The sequence below is a fragment of the Triturus cristatus genome, chromosome 3_2 (assembly GCF_964204655.1).
Source record: "Triturus cristatus chromosome 3_2, aTriCri1.1, whole genome shotgun sequence".
Classification (NCBI taxonomy): Eukaryota; Metazoa; Chordata; class Amphibia; order Caudata; family Salamandridae; genus Triturus; species Triturus cristatus.
In genome coordinates this window covers 335,705,558-335,726,113 of record NC_140584.1, presented here as the reverse complement: position 1 = coordinate 335,726,113, position 20,556 = coordinate 335,705,558, and the positions used below count along the sequence as shown (strand labels likewise).

Sequence of the window (20,556 nt, the reverse complement as noted above, 5' to 3'; positions counted from 1 at the left end):
CCACATCATGCCTGTGAATATTGTTCAAGTTCCTTGAGGTACGAGTACCTTGGCACATATGCAGCATACACACATATAATTAATCATTTCAACTTACTTTTAGGGAAAAGAGCAAAGGAAAAAGTATCACTGAATATTTACAAATTAGAAAAAAAAATACCCTACCTTAAGGAACTCTGTAACGACCCATCTGTTTGCAGAAAATGCAGTGACTTCAAATATTGTCAGGAAAACAAGCTGGACAGGGTTTACCTTTCCCAGGAGCACCCCGGCTGAGATCAACACAGACGCAATGCTCATAGATGCAGTTACAATGCTGAAAGAGAAACGTCCCCGTTCACGTTGAAAATAAAAGCAAACCAAATACAAAACAATCTGTCACAAATTACACCTAATAACATCAATATATGCCAGTTCATTATTCCTAATTTAGAATACTGTATGAGGTTCACTATCCTTATGTAAGGATTAAAACCGTCAGACGGGGGGCGGGGAGGGGTAGAGGGTCTATAATTTATCTTTTCAGACCATAATTCATCTTTTCAGTCCATAATTCATCTTTTCAGGCCCCTGCGCTTGTGCTGCAAGATCTCTTATAATTTGGGAAGCGAGCCTGAAGTGTCTGCTCACGGCAGGTGACAAAGTCATAATTTACAACACTAGATGGTGCTAGATACTAACATGTGCGCCCGACATGACTAACGGATGTGTCCTAAGCCTCACTGAAACTTCTTACATACCTACATGAGAAGGATTACGACATTAGGGCGAGCCTGATATATTTCTTGTTCTGTGCTTTGCACACCTTTCTCCTCACACGTGCAAGTAAGCTGTAAAAACAGGAACTCTGCCAGTGGAATGGAAAGACAGCAAGGGAAGACAGGGACTTATGGGTGTGGACCAAGTGCACTGGTCCGACTGTGCGAGAGAGCACATTTATCAGTGCTGAGGGTGCTGAATGTTTTCACCTCCAGAACCAGCAAGTCCATTCCGAGGTCCCTGCCTTTCCCTCATTCGCTCAGGTGACTGACTGTTAAGATCAGTTAGTGTTGGAGAGGTGCGGAATGAGTCCGGTTTGAAGGCTACTTAAGTGGATGGCACAGCAAGTGCTGCTTAGACAGGGGCGGCTTCTCCGCTAAGGCGGAGGAGCGTCGCCCCACTGCCGTGCAGCACTAAAAAGAGAAAAAAAAAAAAAATGATAACAACATAAAGTTATTATCATTTTATTCTGTCCTCCTGCTGCGGCAGCTCTGCATGAGGGGGCGGGGCAGGGCTGCTGAGCAGGGGAGGAGTGGTAGAACCATCCTGAGTGCGCAATGACTGTTTAGTCGGCCTTCTTGGGCCACCCAAAAACAGTCATGCGCACTTTCCCTGTTCTCCATAGTGGCTCCCCCCCAACTCCCCTGCGAGCTGTGCTGGTCGCCACTGGTGCTGCAGGCACACTAGTAGCATTTAATTTACAGGCCCCGGGTACATGTAGTACCACTTTACTAGGGATTTACAAATTAAATATGACAAATGGGGATAAGCCAGTGTTACCATGTTTTAAGGAGTGACTATATGCTCTTTAGCACTGGTTAGCAGTGGTAAAGTGTACTGAGTTCAAAGGCCACCACAAACATATGGAGGAGTAAGGCAAAACATCTGAGGTAAGAACACCCATAGGCTGACAGGTCTAACAGGCACTTCATAACATTGACAGGTAGATGGTGAACAGCTGCACATTTTGTGGCATAAGTTGGTATAGGTGCATATCTGGACACATAGCAGCATTGCTGGTCTGCTAGGGATCACAGGTACAAGATAGTATCAAATGCTATATAATGATGATGTACCGAAGCAGAAGGTGGCAATCACTGGCATGTCATGTGGATACCTGGGAGCATTCTTACAATGACTGACGTGTATATAATGAAAAATAAATGAATTATATCTGTGCATAAAATGAGAGAAACAAGAGAAAGGGGCATATGTAGCTAGTTATAGGAGTAAAAAGAATAAATATATTAGCGCTCAATGATTCCATGTTTAGTTTTAATCTTGTGCCTACTGTCAATCATAAATAAGCTAATATTTGGGGCGCAATAAATTCAGATAAGCTAATATTTGTGAACAACGAGCTTACCCACTAAATATAAAAAGCCTGGCATTTGAGAGCAAAACGCGTGACATTTTATAAAAACAATAAGGCGGTGTTTCTGGACAAAATGTGTTTATTTACTAAAAATGAAAGCTGTTACTTGGGAGACAATGGTGGTTTTCGCAGAAAAAAACAACCTGATTTTTTTTTGACAACACAATTCGCGTTGTAGTGAAAGCTGGCAGGTGGATTTCAATTAATGTATTTTCAGGGAAAGACAAGCTGAAGTTTGAGTCAGTGGACAAAACTTGTTTATTTAATGAAAACGACAAGTTGAAACTTTGGGACAAAATTAGTGTTTTTTACAAAATAGTTCATAGCCATTTTTAAGTAATATTTTACGCTGGTTTGGGAACACGTGTTGTTGGTGTTGCAGTGCCATTTGCTTGGTTACAGGTCACTTTCTTGCACGGTTTTTCATGAGTAATGTGAAAACATTTCATGATCCATACCCCTATCTCTTTATGACCGTATTATCACTATATAATAACTGTTGCTTCGGGTCCGATCCAGTCCGTGTAACCTAGCTTTGCTGTCGGAGCATGTTTTATCTGTACAAGTCAGGTCATAGCTCTGCTGGCTAATATTGTGAGTTGTGTGTCACTTTCCTCATCCCATACTGGCCATACTAAATTGATTCTCAGTAGAATGGCCGAGAATCTACATACGATGATGGGCTTCTGGGGAAAACATAATGCCAGGTAAACACAAGGGCCTTGCTTTACACTTTCAGAGAGATGACACTAGGAGGCCATTTCAAATTGCAAGCTGGGCTAACTCTGCAGCACTGGAATACTTCGAGATTCCACCTTCAGAGGCAAATGCGTTGGAGAAGTGATCCAAAATGAATCATTTAGCCCTGTTTGTTTGAAACATTTCTCCAGGGCAACAACACCCTTCGTTCTCCCAATCCAGGGCAGGCAGGGGTATCTCGCTCATGCTGGTCTCTATGTACAAATTAGAAAGGGTATTTTTTCCCCACTCGTTCAATAGTTCATGAGCAGGCAAAATCTAAAACCCATATTCACGTGCATGAATTAGCCTCTTGGCTGGTGTATAACCTATAAAGTGAAAAATAGATGTTTATATGTGGGACCTGATAACAATTATGTTTACACATTTGTGAGAACCTACTGCACCTCCACAAACACTAATGTATGGTTTAGAAGCCCACATTTCCTTAAAAGTTACCCATCTCACAGCCTTCATCCTCATTGGTTTTAAAGAGTTCTTTGTATCTGTTATCTACATACTAGCCCTTCTAGGGTAGCCTAGGATAAGAACCTGTGGTCTTATGTAGATAGTCATAGTTAGGACCTAGATTCATAGGAAAAGCATTTATTGTTTTGCTATTAACTTCGGCACCGTTTGACGAATCTTCAAAAAAAAATCTAAATTGGGCTTTTTATACTAATCGCCATGTCATGTTTGGTATTTTGGGGTGATCCTCTGAAAAGGTCAATTGCTTTCTTGCTTCTGTACATCTTGATACTGCAGTTGCCTCTGGGGTACAGGGCCCTGCGATATATATGCATTTTGACAATAAAATCTGTTTAAAAAAAAAAAAAATCTAAATTGGTTTACCAGTCACTTCAGCTGCCTGTCTGCAAAGTTCTGGGATGATTCGTCAAACAGGGTTCGAGAAAAAAGGAGGTTCCCAAGACACAGCTTCCCCATGCAATTTTAGACATGACTACAGTCCGAACCACTGAATGGAATTACACCACATTTGTCAGAAACCTAGATCTTGGTCCAGATGTAAATATGTTCAGTAGTTTTGAAGCTATTGAAGGAAAAAGATTTATGTATATATAGAGACGGATCCACCTCGGTGGATCTGCGGATCCACGCGCCAACACCAATGCCGCGATTGGCTGGCCACAGCCTGAGAGAAAATACTTTTTTTGCATGTGCGAGGATCTGCAGATCCACCGCAGCACTCAGTGTAGCCCTCCTCTCACACCCGCACACAACCACTCACACATCCATACACCCACTCACACATCCATACAGTCACTGATATATCGACTCAGAGACCTAGAGAACTACTCATGCACCCACTCACAAACTCACACAGACACTGACACACCCACTCACACAGCCACGTACATACCGATACAACCACTCACAGACCCACACAGTCACTTACATACCCACTCACATACCCATACAGCGAAGCCACTGACACACCAACTCACACACCCACAGAGTACTCACACGCCACACAGAGACTCAGAAAACCACTCACACACCCATACAGACACACACCACCCCTGTGTGAATCCATGGTGGATCTGTGGATCCAGATCCCAATTAAAAAACAGATACACCCACTCACAGACCCAGTCACACACTCTCACACACAAACACTCACACCAACCACTTACAAATCCATACACCCACTCACACACTCACTCACTCACAGACTCACACAGGCACTCAGACACCCATTCATTGACCCACTCACACACCAACGTACACACCCATACAGCCATTTACACACTCACTCACAAACCCACACAGCCACTTACACACTCACACACCCATACAGCAAAACCACTGACACACCCATTCACATATGCATACGGCCACTCACATACCACTGAGTGACCCACACAGCCACTTACACACCCACTCATACACCCACCCCCACACACCCACATGCCTACTTACACACCCACACAACCACTCACACACCCATACAGCTACTTACACACCCATTCACAGAGGGAAACAACCTTTACAATGCAGTAATTACATCGCACCACATTTACAACGCAGTCATTACATCGCAGCATCCTTTACAACGCATGTCACTACAACGCAGTCATTACATTGCATGTCACTACAACGCATATCATTACAACGCATGTCACTACAACGCAGTCATTACATCGCATGTCATTACAATGCATACCGTTACAATGCATAGTACCCCTACACTAGCCAACACTTACACTACTGTTGCACCCCCTGGAGTTAGAATAGTCATTTTTACCCCTACACTATCCAACACTTACCCTACTGTTGCATCCCCTGGAATTAGAATAGTAATTTTTACCCCTACACTATCCAACACTTACCCTACTGTTGCACCCCCTGGAGTTAGAATAGTAATTTCTACCCCTCTACTATCCAATACTTACCTTAAATGCAATCGTATGCTATGCATTGTAATGGTATGCGTTGTAAAGGTATTATGCAATGTAATGAAATGCGTTGTAAAGGTAGTTTCTAAAAATGCGATGTAGTGGCATGCGATGTAATGGAACTGTGTTGTAAAGGCATGTGTTGTAAATGTATGCGTTGTAATGTCATACATTCATTCACAGATCCAGAAAACCACTCACATACCCACACAGGCACTCTCACACACAGTTACCCACCCACACAGCCACTAAAAGTCCCACTCACACACCCATATATCCCCTCACACACTCTCACAGTTACTTCCACAGCTATTCACACACACCCACACACAGGTAGTGATACAGTTATATTAATTGTAATAGAATATGTTTTAATTAAATGTGTTGTTGTTTTGTATTGAATGTGTCCTTTTGTTTGGGTGTGGATCGGCAGATACGCTGTAGATCCATCTGCAACATAGCCAGCAAACTCCTTATTTGTCTGAGGATCCATAGCGGATCTGTGGATCCAAGTGAGAAATGTTTAAAAAAGGATTTGAAAACACAAATAACCAATGTTTGGGAAAAGGGTTAGCGTTGAAATATTTTGTGCTTATGATGTGTTTTTTTTTCTCCAGTTTACATTAGTTTGTTTTTTATCACAGCAACTTATCCTAAAACATACAGGTATTATCTGAGACGTGTACAAGCTTCACAATGCAATATCCAATGGAGAAACATAACCCAAACAGAGATAAAAAAAAAAGAAAAAGAAAAAATGACATCTGCAACACAGAGCATTGTTAATGCATCATTAGTTATCCTTATTCAGCTACCTGTTCAAAAGAAAAGAAAGCGAAAGGAAGACCCAAGCTATCCTCTAAAACAGTCATTACTGCTGTTTTTCCTTCCATCTATAAATAGGCTTCCAGATACGTTTACCAAGCAATCTCCCCTTTTTCCCCTTTCTCTTGTAAATCCCCTTCTCGAGATTGTAGGTAGGCAACAACCTGGCTAGCCATTGCTGAAATGTTGGAGCTGCTCTATCCAGCAAGGCTGTGGCAATACAAATGCACAGCACTGAGATAGCCAAAATAGAAAACATTGAAATGGATCTTGCCTATCCTCATTATTAGTCCCCAGCAAAATTATAGATGGAGTAAGGCAAACTTTAATTTCTAATGTTTTATCCATAAATAATTAAATCGCATTCTTCATAGTTTGCAATTGAGGGCATCACGCAAACATATGTATTATTTCATCGTCCATGCTGTCACACCGAGGGCATCTAGTTGCCGTCTGTCCCCACCCCACATTGTGCAATCCTTGCAGGAGTATAATACAAGGAGAAGATTGTTTTTTTTTTACTGTTCAGCTTGGAGCCCTGCAGAGCAGAGAAGAGTTTGGCCTAATTCTAAGGAAGCTTTAAAGCTATCCTGACCTACGCCGAGTTTATCTACCCATTTCTTCTCATATTTTTCAAGATCATCATATTTAAATAGAGAGAGCTCAGTGTATATCCTCCGAATAGTACAATCTTCCCCCTCTCTAATAACATCCATAATTTTATTTTCACTAAATCCACAGGGGCCCCCTTTTTCCCACCTATAAAACTGCGAATTTGAAGATACTTAAAGAAATAACTTTTACTAATACCATAGCAATTATGTATATCTATAAACTGCCGAACTCCATGGGGCCCCATTAAGTCCCCCAGTCTCCGGATCCCAAGTTTCCCATTCCACCATTATGGAATCTGAGAAAATTTCCCCAGGAAAAGTGGGGTTCCTAAAAAGTTGAGTATAACCATTTAGTCTACCAAGACCAGTTTTTTTACGAAATGCTGTCCAGATCTTGTATGCAGCCATCAGAGTCTTAAACCTAGTTTTTTTTAAATAACTGGGCTCAGTTAATTTCAGAAAACAGTTCTCAGCATCTTCTCCTACCAATATTATGTACATTTCGATTGATCCAGACTTGACCAGTTGCGTATCCCCCGATTAGCCTGCTCATATACTGAAAGGCTGCCGCTCAATGATACATTTTAAAATCAGGAACAGCCCATCCTCCCCTTTCCCGTTTCCCTTGCACTCCTAGTTTTCCCATGTGCCCAAAGAAACCTATTAAACATGTGCTCCAGTGCAGAAAACCATTTTTTCTCAAATTCATGCGGAATAGCCCTAAAGAGATACAACATTTTTGGCAAAAAAAACATTTTCACCACATTGCACCGCCCAACTAGTGACAGATGTAAGTTGTGCATTCTATCAAAATCCTTTTTCGCTTTGGCAATTATTGGCTCAATATTTCTTTCCACAGTCTTCCCCAGATCTGCTAATATATTTATCCCCAGGTAAACAGCTAAATCGGTTACCCGTGAGTCATCACACACAGCCCCCATATACTTAGCTATCTGAGTCTTAGACCTATTTAATGCGTACCCCGATACTAGGCCAAATGTTTGAGCTACAGCTAGGGCGTCTTCCGGGCTTGGAGTGACCAATGAGATGTAGTCTATTATAAGAGACACTGGTCCCTGAAAACGAGAAATATTCGCAAAAAACAATGAATATAGCCAAAATTGGTGCTATATTATAGCCTATGTCCAGCCGGACAAGGCGACTTTAATAAGAAACAATAGTTTGGCAGTGATCAAAGGGATGTAAGCAAAATGTTGGTGGGACACAAGCCTGTATCCTGTGGCTTACATATCAAGAGGACATAATATTTTGGAAAAACATACAGGCAATTGCAGTGATGTTTCTATGTCAGAAAATACTAGGTAGTGAAACATCTTAGTATACAGCTTGTCACCTTCACCACATTTTATACACATAGATTGTTTAAGTGTAAGGTGAACCACATAGTCGACGACGTTTCGATCCTTAACGGGGGGATTTTAGGATCATCATCAGGACTAATTAGTATGAATTGCCAATTTAAGAAATGCCTGAATTTACACAATTAGTACAAAAAACGACATGAACAATGAGGCAGGGGAAAAAGATGGGGAAAAAAAAAAAAAGAAAAGAAAACATGGTAATTAACGATTAAATTAAGTTAATTATACAACATAAGACCAAATTGTCAGAACATGGACCAGTCTCTATATGGATACAATCTAACTGAATTGTGGCGTTCAATTTCATTGACAGTAGAAAAAGAAAAGAGAAGAAAAGAAGAAGTGGAGATGAACATGCTCTCAGGGTAATGCGAGCCGGAGGTAATCTACCAGCGTGTGCGGAAGACGGTGAATAAAAATTATTAGTGCGTCACGAAGGTATCGGCAAGTGGAGCGGGGGTGTTGTGAGCGTGAAGGGAATCGTTACCTCGGGTGGAGACGAGTTACAAAAGTGTGGTGATCCGTCTGGGTCCAATGACAAGAACGAGTCACGGTTCCGAAGGAACGGCCTGCGGAGGAAATTCTAAAAGTAAAAAACGAGGCGGGAATGGTGAAAAGGTGGGGCGAATAAAAAGCAGGAATCATTTACCTCGAGATGTAGTCTGCATATGCCAAGGTTTTATATTCTAGGCCATGATATCTTATAGGGACAATGCCTCCATTTGCCTCAAGCTTCCCGAATTAGGGGATCAATGTATATCGCAAAAAGCATGGAGAACAAGGGCACCCCTGCCGTGTACCACGCTTGATTGTTAGAGATGCCGTATATCTTCCGTTCACTCTAAGTTGGATCTTTATATAGGGCCTGGATTGCTCTGACATAGCACCCCCCCAATACCAAACCGCTTCATGGCTGCCCAGAGATAGTCCCAGGAGACCCGGTCAAATGCCTTTTCAGCATCCATTAACATGACCGCCATAGGATCCCCTGAGACTTCAGCAGCATCAAAGAGAGTTACAACCCTGCGGACATGCTGTGTTGTTCCTCTCCCTGGAATAAAGCCATGCTGAATGGGGTTGACCATCTTGCCAATTATGTTGCTTAACCTGTTCGCCAGGGTTTTAGAAAAGATTTTAGCGTTGCAGTTCATAAGTGTAATAGGCCTGTACTACCCTGGTTCTCTGGATGGTTTCCCCTTTTTCAGAAAGATTACTATATCTGCACCTGCCCATGAGTCTGGGACGGAACTACCTGACTGGGCTTGGAGCACGGTTTCGAATAAATCAAGTCCAATTACCTCCAAAAAGGTTTTATAACATTTTAAAGGGATCTGATCGGGTCCTGCTGCCTTACCCAAGGGGAGGCTGCCTAAGGCGGCGTAGATCTCTTCTGCAGTCAGTGGGGTTTTCAGTGCCTGCCTATCTTCATCAGTGATAGATCGTGTAAGAATTTCACTAAGATACCTTTGGATTACAAGAGGATCCTTCGTCTGCTCTTCATTGTATAATTGTATAATTTACCGTAGAACTGCCTGAATGTCTCTCGGATCCCAACTGGATCGTCAACTATATTCCCATTTCCATCCAGTATTTCTCTAACCTCCCTGGCTGAATTTTTCTGTCTCAAGTGCACCGCTAGTGTATGCCCGACCCGTTCACTGAACTCATAACATTGCTCCTTTCTTGCAAGGAAAGTTGCTGCTACCTTGGTAGCTATGACATCCTGAGCTTCACATCTGACTAAAACCATTCTAAGCAGAATTTCTTCAAGTGATGCACCCATAGCAATTGCCGCGTTCAGCTCCTCCTCTATATCCATTATCACCTTACATAACCTTTTCTCTAACTGTGTTTCTCGTTTCTGTCTATGTAAGCTATAGCTCAGCGTCTCCCCGCGTACCCCAGCTTTGAATGCATCCCAGACTACCCCTGGGCTGGTGCTTCCTCTATTAATATCCCAGAAACCCACAATCCATTCCTTCATATATTGTACATATCCTGGATCTTTGAGCAACCCTCTCTCAAAGGTCCATACCCGCTCTGGTCTTCCTCACCTTGCTATATCAACCGTTAGCCCTAAAGGATTATGATCTGAAATGATGCGGGGAAGCTTCTCAATCCGACACCTGGAGACTAATAAATTAGATACAAAAAAATAATCTAGTCTGACGACCAGCTTGCACGGAGCCAAAAAATATGTACTACCGGGATCATCAGGTTTCAATCGAGCCCACACATCCGCCAGTGAGTTTTTCTGGGCTAATTTAGATACTGCCAAAAACGTTTTTCTTCCGACCCGCATACCTATCCCCAGTCTCTGTCCAGAGTCCGCCCAGCCCATTTATATTAAAATCTCAGCACATAATGACTGGTGCAGGCCAGGAGGCAAACTCAAGATCTAGAAATTCAAAGATATCAGGGTCATCCTCGGTCGAGCCATACACTGAACAGATAGTAAACGTCTCACCCAGTATCGTGCACTCCACCAGAGCCCATCTACGCCATGTATCTTCTAGCTTCCTCTCAATTACTATATCGCCTCGTCAAGAAAGTATGGCAACCCCTCTAGTCTTAGTCCCCTGTCTAATGTTCGCAAAAAGATGGAAACCTAGCTGTTCTATTAGACTATGTCTTGTGCCCTCTATATGGGTCTCTTGAAGGCACAAAAGATCTAAGCGCATTGTTCTCAAAATCACTGCAACCCGTTGTCTTTTAACCTGATCATTTAGCCACAAACATTAACTGTGGCGATTCGTAGACTCATTAATGAAATCAAGCATCTCACCTGCCCAGTTATCCTTTAAGTTTATTTTCAAGTTTTTTAGGTCTCGCCTGATCCAGCGCATGCGCTGATCTGGCCGAGACATTTTGTATGCGGGTTTTCCAAGTGCTGCATGTGGCCTAAAGCTTGCGTGCATGTGAGCGTGCACGCGCACAGCCACCATATGTGTTACCTGCTTGTTTTATTTACTCCTAGCCACGAGCACCACTAGTTCTAACACTGCGAGGCTGAAACTTATATTTTGTTTAAGTCCGTAGCGCAATGTAGTAGGGCAGCCTGTTTTGTACTTTTTCGCGAAGTACTGTCCAATACAAGGAATCACTCAGTAGTTAGATATCTTCTTGTTAGAGAGCTAACAATCATTTGGAACATAACAAGTGCCATGCAGTTCACCTGCTTAACTTTTCTACGAACCTCCTATGACGTTGCAATTATTATGACAAGTAAGTGTTTCGTATTGGTGCTCCTATCCTGATGCTGCTATGAACAGTAGCTGTGGTTATAGAGCTTCAAGGGACCATCGAGGGCAGAGAAACAAACAGTTTTATTTGCCCAGTCCTGCGTCTCGAGCTCTCACCGACAATAGACTTTCCAGAAGGTTGCTTATTTGATAATGACATCCGGGGTTTTGAGATCTAGTGTGACGTCATTAACAGACGTCCACTTCAAAGCGCGGTACATTCGTCTGTGTGTGATGTCTAAATAGGCATAGAGACATATTTTGCCAAATATTTCTGTCTGTAAAGTCAGTGAGTAACACGGTTCTTCTTAAGTATTAAAATAGATTTGCATTTTTTCAGGAGATTAGGGAACAACTGCGGCGCATAATCGCCTTGCTTTGTGCACACCTATGGAATGCACCCTCATGAACTCGCCCAGAATTCCAGAAGTTGAAATTTAAAACGAGGTGTGCTGTTTGTCTCATGTGATCCGATCACATACATTTTATTGTAACGTTCTTGATCAGGATGCCAGCTTCTATGCTGCTCACTGTTTTTGGTACACTGATGACGACTTGACAGATCATGTTTCCAAAAACTCCAATCTCAGAACACAGCTTCTTCTCCAAGCACTGATTGATAGATCTTCGCTTTGGACCATGTACTGCTCTTCGCTTCGTTTTGGCTAGTTTTGGACTAAACAAATACCAGAATCATTTATTCATACAAACCAAGAAGTTGAAGAATAAATCCTTTTCCTATATTTTTTCAAACGTACAATTTTAATATTGCCCTCACATTTAATACCTTCTGGGCCCTCTTGAGCATTTTTGCCCCCTCTCTTTTCGTAAGGGTGCAGAGCATGGCCTCGGACACCCTCTATATCATATAGTTCTCCTTGTGCATGTTGCACTTTAAAGCGCGTATGAATTGGACTGTTTTACTGCTTTTATGTGTTTTTTAAATAATCCTACTATGTGGGACCTTATTTCAAACTTTGGTGTTATCGATTATCTTATCCCTTAGCAAAGATGTAGGTGTAAGTTGCCTGATTTCAGATGCCAAAGCTGGCAGCGGGAATTGCACTGGAACGGGCCAGACACGGATGAGTGCAGATGTCCGCAACCGCACTGTTTTTAAAAGCCAGCTCATTCCCTCCAGTCCCTCCTACAAGAACAACTAGACTGGCGAATTCTAAGATGGCGTCTATAAATGGCAAATACGATGGCCGCCAGAAGTTACCCCAACAAAATACAATTTTCCTTTATCTCCTTGGTTCTTCGTACTACTGTCTCATGTATTAGGTGATGGTTTACAATGTTTATTGCTGAGCTAACACCAGGATGCTCAGCCATGAGTGACAGTGCGCTTTATGCATACCTCCTATCATATCATTATCATTTGGCAATAACCCACTGACATGCACAAGGAATTTGGAATTGAGTGCAGTAATTGGCCCTCAGTGCATCGCTACATGGACAGAACACTCAATCCACAACTTTCTGCCCTGCACAGGGGGGGTTGAGTTCAAGGCCTGGCTAGTGGCGTAACGCAAAACCATGGCATCCCCTGCAGATTGTGAAGTAGGTCCTCTGAGTATCCCATATCTTACACATATTCATTGGCCCTGTGCTCTCTGTGGGGGCCCCTTGAAGGGGTGAGGGCACCCTGAACGTGTTGTCATGACAATAGCAATGACATTCCTCCTATGTCTATCTAGCAAAATATATTTAGATCCTTAATCATTATGTCCCAACATCATATCTTGTTAAACACTGTATCATATACATAAATCTACAAATCCAGCTCAAAGGGAGAGAACTATAACAAATTGCCATTTCAATAAAATGACTCGGCAGCTCCTGTATTAAGCAGTTATAGGAAATTAGAAAGATTCTTAACCCTAACAGTCAAAAGCAACTCTCCATTTGTGAATTCCCATAAGCAGTAAGGATACGTGCAAATCCTAATATCAATGTGTCATAATATGTCTGAAGAAAAGACAAACGATCCGAAACCAAGCATAATTATAAGTGGAATGTAATAATGAATACTTTTGATAACATTCATATGATGGTACTATAATATTACAAGTGATGGTAATATAATATTACAGGTATGTATCATGTTAAACCTACAGACAGTAGGTACAAAATATCAGACTGACCTCATATCATTTTGCTAGTTTAGCTTACTCTTGGACAATCCTTAGAAGGCTATAGTAATGGGCACTACATTAGGCCTGGGTGAAATGTAAATTACATTAGCATAGTTTGCATAATTTTGGGTATTTTGTTTTAAACAAAATTCCCAAAGTTATGCCACGTCACATATTTATGTGTCATTCGCAATAAGAATTTACCAGTAAATGCTCCATTTGCAGTAAAAATTACAGTGAACTCACTCAGTGCTATCTTTAAATGGATCCTGGAAGTTCACACAGCCATTAATCACTCACAGGCCCAGTAGGTGCCCAGGCCCAAAGACACGGCCAAGCTCTATGGAAGACTGGGTAGGTGGGTGAGGGAAGGGGGAGGTATGAGGAAACAGCAATGTTATAGTCAATACATGGACAATGTTCAAGCAGAATACTTACTCAGGAGCGTTCTTTAATTACTTGACAAAACAAGCACACTGTAAAAATGCACACAAGGAAAACAAGCATTGGCATATTGTATTGTATTGTATTGTATATGCTCTTGTATAGCGCACAATCACCCTACGGGTATCCCGGCGCTTGACAAAACAATTGATGAAATTAAGCTGAGAGGAATAGGCAGCGACGTAGACAATCAGGCTACTGGAAAGAGCCAGGTCTTAAGACTCTTTCTGAATTCCATTAAGGAGTCTAGCTGCCTGATCCTCGAAGGAAGCTCGTTCCATATCCGAGCACCAGCCACGCTGAATGCCCTCCCCCCCAGCCTGACACGTTTAAATCTGGGTTGTGACAGCAAATTAGCGTTAGAGGAACGCAGCTGTCTCGGGGGGAGATAGCGTGAGAATCTCTCCTGCAGGGGAATTGGACCCATCCCATGTGCTGCTTTATGAATCAGACAGAGAGATTTAAAAAGGATCCTTTCTCTGACTGGCAGCCAGTGGAGCTCGCGCAGCGCCTGAGTGGAAGAGGCGTCGCGTCTACGATTTAGCGCCAACTTTGCTGCAGCCGACTGTACTCTCTGTAATCCCAGCAGAATATACTGGGGGGCGCCCAGATACAGAGAGTTACAGTAATCCATTCTGCTGAGTACTGTGCTCCTTACAATCAGTGCACGCATATCCCCTGGCAAGAATGGAGGAATCCTACGAAGTACCCGTATTAGTCCGAAGCACACACTGGCAGTCTTGTTCGCCTGCGAGTTCAATTGCAGATCGTTATCGAACAAGACGCCTAGATTACGAATGGTATTTGATGGAACCAGTGGAGCCTCATCTGGAGCAAGCCTAAACTCCGACTGCAGATGATGGATCTGGTTTCGTGGTGAGTAAAACAACACCTCGGTCTTATCACCGTTAAACTGCAGGGAGTTACTTCGCAGCCAGTCTGTTGTCAGGCTCATGCAGTTTTGAAATTGCTCCAGAGATGCCTCCTGTTTTCCCTCCATCGAAAATACCAATTGTGTGTCATCTGCGTAGTTTACCAGCTCAACCCCAAACGCTTTAATAATTGCAAACAGTGGTTGCAGGTAAATATTAAAGAGAATGGGGCTGATGCTGGAACCCTGTGGCACTCCATAGGCCACGTGGGATTTCTCGGAGGTAAACAACCCCAGTGTCACCATCTGCTGCCTCCCTGTCAGATAAGAGCGGAGCCACTGCAGAGCTCGGCCCCCTACACCCAGATCCCTCAGTCTTGCCAGCAGGATAGTGTGACTCACTGTGTCGAATGCGGCTGACATATCCAGGAGCACTAAAACCGCAGTGCTCCCGGTGTCAGCCCGCATTCGTATGTTGTCCAGCATTGTGACCAGGGCCGACTCCGTCCCATGACCAGGGCGAAAACCAAACTGGTCCCTATCCAGTAGCTGATACTCTTCCAGAAATTCCGAAAGAGATCTACTCACAACCCTTTCCAAGATCTTAATTGGGAAGGGAAGGAGGGAGATGGGCCGAAAGTTAGCCGGGTTAGTTGGGTCTAACGAGGGCTTCTTAGGTATAAAGATAAACAAGCATTGGCATAGCCAATAGGTCTCGCCTTTGGGACCTTATAAGTGTTTAGCTATGCAGCACAAATCCTAGGTGCAACAACATCAACTGTTGCATGGCTAAACACTTATAAGGTCCTAAAGGCGAGACCTATTGGCTATGCCAATGCTTGTTTATCTTTATACCTAAGCTTTCCCTTTCCCTGTTTTTTGTTGCTTTATTGCTCACCATGTGTCTCACCATGTGTCTCAGATGTCGTGCTGTGCTGTGCCGTGCCCCCTCCCTCCCCACCACCCCGAAAACCCCCCAAACCAACCCCTCCCCCCTCACGGGCAAATAGGTGGAGCGTGACCTATGTGAGGTAGCCTAAGCCCATAGCTTGAGTCACAGCAGCCCCCGTACCCTCCCTGATACACCACCGTGCTCTATATAAAAATATCTTAACAAGCAATTCACCCAACCATACATTTAAATCATTGATTCATATATAACCGGTTGAGAATCCTGAACTATAATTGCCATAGTCATGTTATAACATACACAGCAACAGAGCTATCAAACCCCTCCATCTTTCCCCTTCTTATCCTGCAGCTCGGTCAGAAATGCTTGTGCCTTGATCTCTGAAAAAAACATTCGGACTCGGCCATTGAGGATGACTTTAAGCCAGGCCGGGTGCAGTAGATAGGCCTCACAACCAATCCCCTGAAAGGGGGTTATCAACTGTCTGAGACGGCATCTCCTTTTGACAATGGCGTGACAAAAATCAAGGCAGGCGAAAAATGTATTACCCTTGAATGTTCGTCTAGCATCTGGTCTTGCTTTATCTATAATAGCCTGTCTAAGGAGAAAATTGCCTATGTACACTAAGATAGCCCTGGGTCGATCCCCTTGGTCAGCAACATGTCCTCTCTTTTGAGTCTATGGGAACCGATGTACCCTCTGTACCTCGGCATCCCAGTTCCACGAAGCCAAATCAGCAGGGTTACTACAAACACCATTACGTCTCCTCCCTCAATGTTTTCTGCCAATCCCAAAAGTCTGATATTGTTCCTTCTTTGCCTATTTTCGAAATCTTTGAGCTTCCACTGTAAATTCTCCGTTAGCTTCTCCTGTGATTCCTTAAAGGCCTGCTATTTATTAACCTCGTCCTCGAGTATGCTGGTTCTCTCCTCTAAGTGGGTAACCCTAGCCATGTCCTCATATAATTTATTGACCTTACGCAGCAAGCCCTGAAGTTTTTTGGTAGCTTGCTTCGCCTTACAACTCTCCAGCCTGGCCTCCCCCTGCATCTGCTTTAACGTAGTATATACTAGATCCATTGAGGGAGCCAGGGCCATTTCAGTCGGACTGGTATGCCCCCGCCATGTTCAGGCATTACTCCATTGTCCTGGTAGAGCTGAGTAGTGTCTGAGTAATCCCATGTAAGCTTTCGAGCTGTTGCAGTATCCATTTTGGAAGGGCTCACTCTGGATTTGGAATTCAACCTGCATTTGTGGAAGGCAGCCCATGGGGCAGCTGGTGCTCTCTGTACTGAGGAGGCCTCTGCAGAGTCAGACCCATCGGAAATATTACCGTCACTGGATAATGACAGGTCAGTGTCATCGTTAAGAGAGTAAAAACAATCCCCTTATGGAGAACCAGCAGTTGTTTTAGTACGGTTGGGCCCCTGTACTCGTTTGATTGCTTTCCCTAAAGATGCTTTTTCTATAAGGGTTTCTGGGAAAGTCAGCGCCTGGTCATTACCCTTTTCTTCTATTACCCCATTGTTTCCCAAAGTTAAGCGCATGTCACTTACTGGCAGTTTGCTGCTTACCGCATAGTCTGTCACTTCCTGCTGCCCTGGCAAATGCCGATCACTCAGCTCACCCGGCCCATCCTCTTTCTCTTCGCTCGACTCCCCTTGACTACCAGCCGGCATGGAGTGAGGCTGCAACATTGTATCCTCACCGTGGGAAGCTTCCCCTATGCCGAGCTCCACCTGATCACACGGTCCGGTTCTTGCTGAGCCTGCCGGTATCGCTGCCAAAAAAGACTCCGTCAGGGTAGGCTGCCGAAGGGTGCTCTCACCAGCCTTACTCCTTCCTTCTTTGCCGTTCCTCTGCTTCCCACCATTGCCTCCATCGCCGCTGGATTCCTCTGTTTTTTTCATTGGCGCTCGACGGGACTGCACTGGACCTCGCCCAACCACGGCCAAAGGTACAGAGGCGGCTGAGTCATTCTGTGCATCTTTCGACTCCTTTAGGAACTTGTGCACTCTTGGTTGCATCTTGTTGCCGGCGGTCATACCGATACAGGAGCTGGACTGCACGGCCAATTTCCGGGGTCAGCGTCATCTTGAGTGCCGTCAAGTCTCGACCGCACCGCCATGAGTTGCGTTCGATCACCCGACCGATCAGTCGATTCACCAGGTAAGAGCAATGTGGCATTTCACCTTCCCCATTTCAGACCCTTTTTTGCAGCAGGGAGGAGAGGGCTTCAGCTGTGACTACTCGCTACAGCCTGTCGGTGGCCATCTTGCCCCTGTGCTTATGATGTGTAGATGATAATTACACATAGAACAGGATGCAGTCTTTTAAATTGAGGAACACTCAGTCTTTTGATATATTCTGTCATGTCGAAGCATACGTTTTTATGATATATAGAGCCAATGTTGTGGTCTCAAAGAAATGTTGAAAGAGATTTATTGACATGTTACCTATTTTTTTATATCTGCGGGCCAAATTGGGTTGACCGCTGCCACTTCTGTCTTTGGCAAATGTTGGAGAAGACCAAGGCAGTATGTGGGAAAAGTGACATTAATTTACCAAAGGTATCTTTCATTAGGATTCCCAATCCTACCACAGTAATTGTGCCTAGGTCGTTGCCACCACAGTGCACAATCATGAGATCTGGATGTTGGCAATCTGCAATGCTTTAAACCAAAGGCAGTAATTGATTCCACTTTAATCCTTTCTGGCCAACCCAAGTAATGTCTACATTAGGTAAACCTAGTTCCCTGTCAATGCCACTCTTTCTAGCACTCTCTCTCTGGCCTAAAATAAAAAATTCTGGCACACAATCCAGACTTTGACCATTTTGGAGACAAGCAGGAGTAGCACACAGGAAAAGGCCACAGCAGAATAAGGCAGTTTTGAAGATGAAAGGCAATGGAGGACGGCAAGAAAAATATAAAACAACATATTAGACTGGATGGTGGAGATGTGAAGGAAACTAAAATTACAAAGTGACTTTGTGGAAAAAAAGTAACTAACTCTGTGACTGGCTTTGGAAAAATAAATAGAGGTTATGTTGCTTGGGATGTGGTTGGAACTGCAAACAGTAAACCACACCTGCTACAGTAAATGTGAAGCTAATATGCTGTTGAGAGAAAGTCTTGTGAACTTATGACCTACAGATAGGCAGAGACTATTGGAAACATGGTTACTATGGAAACTGGATAAAAGAGTGTGGGGGAACAAAAGAGACTGTAGTGTGAATATGAAAAGCAGACTAGTGTATACAAATTGTTCAGTGGGGAAAGCAATACCAGCAGATTATTTAATGCCTGGAAGGTCCTTTGTGTGGATCTGCAGGTCTATCGTGGCCCAAACGGTGGGAGTGGGGCGTGCTGAGTCCCAAGGTGGATCCGCAAAAAACCTACTAAATTGGGCTTCTTTACAGGAAATATGGAAAGGGTTAAAAGATAGTGACCATTTAGAAGTAGTATAGCAAAAATAAAAGAAGAAAGGCAGTCTATGACTTGCCAAGTACAGGAGTATGAGTGAGAGCACAGTGGAAGGGTAGCCATTATTGGTACTTTTGTACTGAGAGTGGAGGAGGAGTGCTATATTTCTGATTTGAAATTTGCAGTGGACAACAGATATTAAAATAAAAGTTAGACAACAGCAAAGAGATTGCACAGGTATGTTAATTAGGTTGTACTTTAAAAATCTATTATTTTATATAAGCTGAAAGAAAATGTGTAGCTTCTAGACACTAAAGTTAAAGGCAAAACAGAAGGGAGGTTGGATGAGACCATTAACTAAAAGTATAGCGAGCAGCAAAGGAGGAAGAGGAACTGCTATACTGAAAATACAGTTATTTTATTAAGCCAGAATGAATGATTGTGTTTGAAATTAGATATGGGTGGTTGCTTATAGTATGTAATTTAATAGTATGTAATTTGAACCCACTCGCACAGTCAGGCAGGCACGTACTCACCTAGTTACACTCCCACAAAAGCACTTATGTACCCACAACTCTTATAGCCAGACAGTGACCTACGCACTCAGTCACACACCCATAAAGCCATTCACAAATCCATTTACTCACCTATACAGCCTCTTACATAGTCAGTCACACACCAATAAAGGCACTGTCACACCCACTCACACACCTATACAGCTATTCATGTTCCCAGAACTCTGACAGTCAGTTACACATACACTTACACACCTATACATCCAGTTATACATCCAGCCATACCACCCCCCCATAACTATTTACAAAACCATACAGCCACTCACACACCCAGTTAGATAGCGAAAGAGGCACTTACATATCCACTCACACACCCACACAGTACTTATGTATCCACCACTAATAGAACCACTTGCGCCCACAGTTACACACCTACTACCACAGCCATATACTAAGCCATACAGCCATTAACATACCCATTTAGACACCTATACAGTCACTAACACACTCAGTCAAACACCCACACAGCTACTTACACATCCAGTGGCACACTCACAGAGGCACTGATACACTCACTCACATATCTACTAAACCACTCACACACCCAGTCTCCACTTGAACAGCCACTTGTATGCCCATTTATACACCCCTACTCAGACACTTCCATAGCCTCTAACAGTGACATAAACACTTATGTAGCTACTCACTTGCTTATACTATGTAATCTAATAGTATGTAATGTAAAGTTAAATGTATTCTATATTTGCCTTTCAGATATCTACTTGTGTTTAAAGAGAAACGGAAGGTGGAACTGTGAGGTGAAATAAACTAACAATTATGCTTGCTGACAGCATCCATTATCTGGGCAACAGATTACATTTTTAGTACAACTGACACATCGC

General features: G+C 43.3%; 1 protein-coding gene across 1 annotated transcript in view; it reads right to left on the bottom strand.

Annotated features, from left to right (window-relative positions):
* LOC146857316 (RH-like protein IC) overlaps positions 1-20,556 on the bottom strand; it is a 382,142-nt gene that overhangs the window by 170,626 nt on the left and 190,960 nt on the right. The window contains exon 3 of the mRNA XM_085647814.1: positions 166-316. Coding sequence (XP_085503940.1) covers positions 166-316 — 151 coding nt within the window. The remainder of the gene's footprint in view (positions 1-165; positions 317-20,556) is intronic.